We start from the raw sequence: 7,717 nt of genomic DNA on the forward strand, positions 1-7,717 counted from the left end.
GGACTCAAAAGGTCATCTGTCTCTGTCCCCTCGACTCCACCAGGAATGGGGCATGGACCCCGTGGTCATCGTGGGCCCTGTGCAGCACCTCCTGTGGGATTGGATTCCAGGTCCGCCAGCGAAATTGCAACAACCCTGCTCCCCGTCATGGGGGCCGCATCTGCGTGGGCAAGAGCCGGGAGGAGCGGTGAGCTAGGGTGTGGCTGGAAGTCTGTGAGGTTCCTGACTTGCCAGGCTCTCTAGAAAGTGGCCTGGATGGTTCAGATGATCCAGTGGACCTTTGTCCTTCCCAGGCTTGCACTGCCAGTGACCTCTTATTAGGGAAGGGGGTGCTTGCTCCCTAGAGTGCTGGCTACTGCCCCCACAAACCCTTCTTCCCCAGGTTCTGTAACGAGAACACACCGTGTCCCGTGCCCATCTTCTGGGCGTCCTGGGGCTCCTGGAGCAAGTGCAGCAGCAACTGTGGAGGCGGCGTGCAGTCGCGGCGTCGAGCCTGTGAGAACGGCAACTCCTGCCCCGGCTGCGGCGTGGTGAGGGCCGGGGCGAGGGCGCGTGGCGAGCGGCGGGACAGGAGACCTGTAGCTGAGGGGAGGGCAGGCCAGGGATGGGGCTGCACAGCTTTGAAGCAGCACCCCCTCCCATCTCGCAGGAGTTCAAGACGTGCAACCCAGAGGGCTGCCCCGAGGTGCGGCGCAACACGCCGTGGACACCGTGGCTGCCGGTGAACGTGACTCAGGGCGGGGCGCGGCAGGAGCAGCGCTTCCGCTTCACGTGCCGCGCGCCCCTGCCCGACCCCCACGGCCTGCAGTTTGGCAGGAGGCGGACCGAGACCAGAACCTGCCCAGCGGACGGCTCGGGAGCCTGCGACACAGACGGTACTGCCTCGTGCCTTCCCCACCCGCCACCCTCCTTCCCAAGCCCAGAGCGATGGGCAGGTGTGTGTGTCGGGTGAGGGCGGAAGGGGGGGTGCTGGGAATGAAAGCCGGTAGGCGGGGATCTTAGGGTTGGGGGCAGCCAGTGGCAGGCGCGGTTTGGAAGAAGGCCTGTTGGGGACGCTCATGGCTGAGGTTAGACCCCCCACCCCCAGCCCTGGTGGAGGATCTCCTGCGCAACGGGGTCACCTCCCCGCACACAGTGAGTGGGGGCTGGGCGGCCTGGGTCCCGTGGTCGTCCTGCTCCCGCGACTGCGAGCTGGGTTTCCGCTTCCGCAAGAGAACGTGCACCAACCCGGAGCCCCGCAACGGTGGCCTGCCCTGCGTGGGCGACGCCAATGAGTACCAGGATTGCAACCCCCAGGCCTGTCCAGGTAACCCTGCGCCTGGGAAATCTTGGCCCAGAGAAAACCCCGTCCCGAGCGCCCCCTATCTAGGAGATGCCCAAGCCTATCCAGGCTACACCTCATTCCCCAGGGCCCTCTTCTCCCTGCCAATTATGTGCAAGGAGCCCCAGAGCATTTTGTTGCCTTATCAAGGTCACGGTAGCTACTCCCGTGCATCAGGGCCTGTTGCCCACCCTCTGCATCACTTATTTCTCCCTAATGGGCTAGCCAGGTAAGGAGCATGATTTGAGGTGGAGCTGGTTTTTGAGGTCTCCTCTGCAGCCTGCATTTCCCCCTGCCACCTCCAAGGGGATAGGAGCACTCCTGAACAGGGGGCTGTGGGAGTGGGGCAGTTGTTAAGGTCGGTGTAACCCGGGGCAGAGTGGCCTAGGCTGGGATGGAGCAGAAAACTGTCTTGGGGGCTGCCTACTCCTGCAGCCCTCCTTCACACACCCCATTCCCCTTGCAGTGCGGGGTGCCTGGTCCTGCTGGACGTCATGGTCCCCATGCTCAGCCTCCTGTGGTGGCGGCCACTACCAACGCACACGGTCCTGCACCAGCCCCGCACCCTCCCCAGGCGAGGATATCTGTCTCGGGCTGCACACGGAGGAGGCACTGTGTGCCACACAGGCCTGCCCAGGTACTGAGTGCATCTAGCAGGGGCTGGGAGCACCATGGAGCCCACCTACCCCAACTAGGGGCTCCCAGGGCAGTTAACTCATCCCAACCCACCACCCACAGAAGGCTGGTCGCCGTGGTCTGAGTGGAGTTCATGTGCTGAGGACGGAGTCCAAAGCCGCAGCCGGCGCTGTGAGGAGCTCGTCCCAGGGCCCAGCACTTGTGCTGGGAACGGCAGCCAGAGCCGCCCCTGCCCCTACAGTGAGATTCCCGGTAGGTCCTCGAGCCTGTACCTTCACACCAGCCTTTCCCTCCCTGAGCACCCAACCTCCTTTTCTTTCTGAAGTATTCTGGAGGGAGGGTGCAGGATGAAACATCAGGGGGAGGTGCCCACACTTCGGGCATTTGCCACTTCTCCTCCGGCTGACCCTCCTTCGAGGTCGGGTCTAGGTCAAGACAGGGGAATGGAGGCCCCCCAGGCCCAGTCCCACAGCTCAGTGCTGACCCAGGGGTCTCCCCAGAAGCACACGTAGCTCTGGAGTAGCCCCTTTCCCCTCCTCCCTGTTGCTAACAGCCTCTCCACTTGTCTTCCTGCAGTGATCTTGCCTGCCTCCAGCGTGGAGGAGGTGACTGGCTGTGGAGGTAAAAGGGACCTGCTCCGCTCACACTGCTGTCCTTCTACCCCTTAACCTCAAGGCAGACCCCCACCTACCCTGAGATCTGTAGTCTCCACTTCTTGCTCCAGACACATAACTCTTATTGAGGCCCCCGCTGCTTTAGACTATGTAAGAGGGTCTAGGCAGTTCTCGCCATGCCTCCCGACTAGAGGACAGTGGTGAAGTCTGTATTCAGAAGGACTCACAAAACTGCACACCCTCTGGTCCCTTCCACTGACCCAAGTCACAGGTGGTCCCTTGAGAGAGGCTTCTGGGAGCAGGCTGCCCAGCCTCCCTTTTCTGTTGGCTCTGGCCTCAAAGCCCTTTCTCGTCTGTTTCAGTGCCTCCTTTTGGGAGGCAGTGGGGAGTCTCTCCCCTTCACAATGGCCTTTTCCTTACTGCTTGCCTCTTCGTCTCCTAGGGTTCAGTCTCATTCACCTGGTAGCCACGGGTGTCTCCTGCTTCCTGGGGTCTGGGCTGCTCACCTTGGCGGTGTACCTGTCTTGCCAGCACTGCCAGCGCCAGTCTCAGGAATCCACACTCGTCCATCCTGCCACTCCCAACCACCTGCACTACAAGGGTGGGGGCACCCCCAAGAACGAGAAGTACACACCCATGGAGTTCAAGGTGGGAGCCCTCTGGGAGAAGCAAAGGGCTGGGTGAAGGGTGCAGTGGTTCTGGCCCTAAACAGAGCATAAGGCATAACTGCGCTGGGCACTTGGGAGGGAATGGTGGTGGTGTGAGCAGGACACTGTGTCAGCCCCAGAATGTTCCTTCGTTGGCTGCTTTCTGATCTCCATGCCTTGGCTTGTCCCCTTTGCCCATCTCTCCCTTCACCCCTTCCTCTCTGGTTCCTTCCTTCTTCTCCCATAGACCCTGAACAAGAATAACCTGATTCCTGATGACAGAGCCAACTTCTACCCACTGCAGCAGACCAATGTGTACACAACCACCTACTACCCAAGCCCACTGAACAAACACAGCTTCCGGCCCGAGGCCTCACCTGGACAACGGTGCTTCCCCAACAGCTGATACCACCGTCCTGGGGACTTGGCTCCTTGGCTTCCGAGGCACAGAACAGGTGGAGCTGGGACAGTGGAGCCAGTTCAGTGTCCTCCCTCTGCACTAGGCCAGGAACTTGCTGCCTGGCCTTGTGGGGGTCCCATCTGGTTTGAGACAGCTCTCGTTGACAGTGACCATGGGGGAGAGGGCTGGCCTTGGGCTGGCACAGCTGGGCCTCTCATGGCTTCCTTGTGACCCACCACCATGCTGGTCTCCCCTGCCATGTCTGCACTCTGGACCTAAAGGCCGTGTGAGCAGTTGGAGAGTGGAGATGACAGAAAGGCAGACTCTTAGGTTTGGGTTGGAAATGGTGGCCTGTGTGGCCATCACAAGCCAAGTCTGCCTCTCTCTGGCTGGCCCCAGGAAGGGCCTGGCTACATCCTGATTATCTCTGAAAGCTACTAATCAAATGGCCCTGGTAGCTCTGGATTCTCTGCCCAGGGCTGGGCCATTGTGATGCTGCCCCAGTGTGGCATGGGGACCAAGCTTGGCCCAGGTCTCTGCCTTTGCCTAGCAGTCTGTACTTTGCCCAGGGACATCCCTGTGGTCAGAGGTGGTGAGGACTGGGGACTGGAAACTGATCTTTGCTGAGAAGCCCTTTAATCTGGGCTGGCACAGGCAGCTTTGCCTGAAAGGTGGCCCAGGATAAAGGGAGGCAGAAGTCCAGCTTCCAAGCTGCTGTGGAGGCTGTCTTCTATGTGCTGCTCAACATAGCTGTTGGCTGAGATCTGCTTGGGAGTCTCTGCTGGCCTCTCATCAGGAGTGCACGTACACACGCAATGCCATCTGCTACAGCAGCAAGAGGGATGTCGGGCTGTGGCATTATTAATTAAAAATGATAACCAGTCTCCAAATGTAACGTTGTCTTCATGCCTGTGTGTGTGGGCTCCTCTTGGCATGGCCTAATCAATCAGAGTGATGCCTGAGAGGTGCTAGATGGTCTTCTCAGGCTGGAGGAAATGGTCCGAGTAGGGTTGACTTGAATAGTGGGTGTCTTTCCATTTGTGAGTATATGTACACACATGTTGCCGTAAACCCTTTTTGGGAAAGAGATTAGGAGCAAATTCACAAGTAAGGACACAGGATACACCAAAGGCATCATCGCAGGAGAGGTTTCTGTCTGTTCCCTTAGCACCCTGCCAGGCAACAGCTCCAAAGGGGAAAAGTGTGAGTCCAGAGCAGATGATTGATGAGGGTTATTTTATGAGGTATTTACAATGCTGAATTTAATAAAACCAAAATTGATTGAGAAATGAGTAAACCTGTGAGGTGGGGGAAGCCCAGTATAGTTTTTCCGGGATTAAATAAAGATAACCTTGAAGCCTCAACCCACCAAATCAGTGCTACCATTTGGGAGGAGATTGATGGGCATGTTAAATTTAGAGAGCAATTTCCTGGCTCAATTGAGTAGATCAATTCTCATAGGATTCCTAACAAAATCTCATAGGTCAGGCTGCATAGCCTGTGATCCTGCTGGTGATGAGGAGGAAAAGCACATTTCCCCCTCCCCACCCCATGTGTCCGGAGTCCCTGGTTCTTACTGGGACAACTGAGATGGCAGTGTCCTCAGGCCAGCATGGAGCCCAGTCAGAGAGAGCTCAGGGGACACAGGAGAATTTCCACAGCTAGGTGCCTGTTAGCCTTATATGAGTCCAGAGCTTGTGGGGGGATGTGGAGGTATGTTAGATCTTGGGGTCTCTGATGCTCTAAGATCTGGGAGAGCCAGAGAAGTTACAGGGAATTCGAGGGCCTAGGGTGCCTGCTTCACAAGGGCCGCTAATGTATGTCCAAGGGGAAAGACTAGCCAGGTCTGTACGAAGCAGTAATGGAGAGTTTCCAGGTAATGCCCACTCCCTGTTGACTAGAATGGCATCTGCAGGAAAGGAAAGCTGTGGATACCATGGCAAAATACCACACACATACACAGAATTGTCTTGATAAAAATGGTTGCTCTGGAGGCATGACCGCTTGGAAGTATGAAGGAATCTATGCTGCATGAAGGTTAGCTTGCATGATTAGCAAAGGCTGCTCCCAAACCAGGGCTGGCCCAGAGATGAGGAAGCTCTGGCAGGTGCTTGAGGCCCCATGGATGAGTGCATGGTGTCCGGAAGCTGTGGTGTGGAAGACAAGGCTCTGCAGGAAGGTGCAGGCCTCCTTGGGTCTTCCTGTCTTAGATTGCTGTGCATGTGTGTGTATTCCTTACTAAAGTAATAAGTTTCCACTGCAGAAATTTTACAGGATACAGGAAACCAAAAATGCAATCACAGTTATATTAAAAATGAAAGCTCTTTCACTATTTTCAATAAAACTACTATGTATCTGTAATCTCATAACACGTGAAGATGGAAGCAAAGGAAGGAACAACAGTCATCCAATGGAGTGGATCCAGGTCAAACCTAAGCACTCAAGCAATTTTAGAAAGAACCAGAAATTGGAGGAACAAAATATCAAGGAGGGTGGAGTTAAGGTGGGAGCCTGAAAATGAGGGGTTGGTTGAAAACCTGTGTGTTAAGCTTCGGCTAGACCCTCAGGTAGTCTTCACTCTCCACACTGAAGCTAGGCCATCACTCCTCTGTCTCCCCTGAAGGCAAGAAGTATGTTCCCTCGAAATTAAATCAGAGAGGCCCTGGACATGGGGATTACCAGCCGCAGAGGTGGTGTGCGCTGGCAGCCTATTTGGATGACTAGGGAGCTTAGACACAGACCCCGTGATTATCAGGGTTATTTAATAGCTGCCTTGTCCAGCTGACTGTAAGACTGGAGCAGCCAGATTTCTCTCCATCTTTTTACTTTTTTCTGCTGTCATATTTTCTAATTTCTAAGAGCTTTAATTTGTTCTTTTATTGCACCCTATTCTTAATTCATGAGTACAACATCTTCGCTGATTCTGAAGAATTATGCTGTCTTTGAAACGCTCTTCTCTGTATATACTGTCTCTTTTCACTGAGTTCCTCTTTTTCTGTTTACTTGTTTTGGTCCATCTTTCATGTTGGTGCCTTTTCTCTGATGTCTGTGATCCTTATCTGCCCATTCCTGCTTAATAGTGAAGCGCTAGACTTGGTGATGGGGGAAGTCTAGTAACCATAATGTCGCTCATGTAATTGTAGATTAATGATACTGAAAAAAAAAAGAGTGAAGCACTAGAAGCTGCCTTCAAGCTCTGTCAATTGGACACTTGGGCACTGCTTCTTAATGAGCAAACTTCACTGTGGGTCTGTTGCACAGATGACTAGCTGGCTTATCTGTTCAGAATCCCTAGGTTTGGTTTGTTTTTTCAAAGAATCATCTTGCAATCTCCTGCCTGGTAACAACATGCCCCCTCCCTTGAATAAGAGAAAGTTCAGTTTTTACATATTTCATTCGTTTATACCACTAAAAAGGATTACTTTGCAAAAGTTTGCTTAATAGTTGAGAAATCCTGACCTAAAACATTTCTATTATGTATTCTATTTCTATTATATACATTTACTCTAATCTTATAAAAATTTGATATATGATTCTACTACATAAATCTGTCAAAATTTATTTGAACCATTCTCATTTGTTTCAGTATTTGTTTTTTACCTAAGAATACTATTACGGATCTTCTTATCCATATCTCTGACTATGTCCTTAGGATAAATTTCCAGAAGTAAAGACTCTTAGCTTCTATGGTGCAGGAACCTGGGAAAATGTCCCACCTGCAGTGAATTCTCATTTGATTATTACTAACCCTGATAGCTAATGCTGCTAACACTATCCCCTCCAACACAGTGCTAAATGCTGTGCCCTGACACCTTATTCAGTTCTCACAATAATGCTAAGAGGAAGGTACTATAATGTCCAATTTACAGATGAGAAAACTGAGGCTTAATAAATTTGAATGACTTGCCCAAAGTCACACAGCTATCAGTGAGGAAGCTAGAAGTACAACCCAGGCAGTCCATGTGTTGTTATCAATTTGATTTTTTTTTCTTTTCAAAAAAGCACAACTTAATTTTTTTAAAATTTATTGAGTTGCACACAATAAAATGCACAAACCTTAGTGTACAACTTGATGAATTTTGACATATGTATAGACTCA

General features: G+C 52.8%; 1 protein-coding gene across 4 annotated transcripts in view; it reads left to right on the forward strand.

Moving 5' to 3' along the window:
• The window catches only part of SEMA5B (semaphorin 5B), a 121,169-nt gene extending 114,019 nt beyond the window's left edge, over window positions 1-7,150 (forward strand). For 2 of the 4 annotated variants that reach the window (XM_073231537.1, XM_073231540.1), the window contains 9 exons: window positions 44-187; window positions 383-530; window positions 650-875; window positions 1,088-1,306; window positions 1,788-1,958; window positions 2,060-2,209; window positions 2,534-2,578; window positions 3,014-3,219; window positions 3,466-7,150. In XM_073231537.1, coding sequence (XP_073087638.1) covers window positions 44-187; window positions 383-530; window positions 650-875; window positions 1,088-1,306; window positions 1,788-1,958; window positions 2,060-2,209; window positions 2,534-2,578; window positions 3,014-3,219; window positions 3,466-3,624 — 1,468 coding nt within the window. In that variant the 3' untranslated portion in view covers window positions 3,625-7,150. The remainder of the gene's footprint in view (window positions 1-43; window positions 188-382; window positions 531-649; window positions 876-1,087; window positions 1,307-1,787; window positions 1,959-2,059; window positions 2,210-2,533; window positions 2,579-3,013; window positions 3,220-3,465) is intronic. The other 2 variants (XM_073231539.1, XM_073231538.1) reach the window with 2 other exon arrangements.
• The last annotated feature ends 567 nt before the right edge of the window (window positions 7,151-7,717 follow it).

This window comes from Manis javanica, chromosome 3, assembly GCF_040802235.1.
Source record: "Manis javanica isolate MJ-LG chromosome 3, MJ_LKY, whole genome shotgun sequence".
NCBI classification, from domain to species: Eukaryota; Metazoa; Chordata; class Mammalia; order Pholidota; family Manidae; genus Manis; species Manis javanica.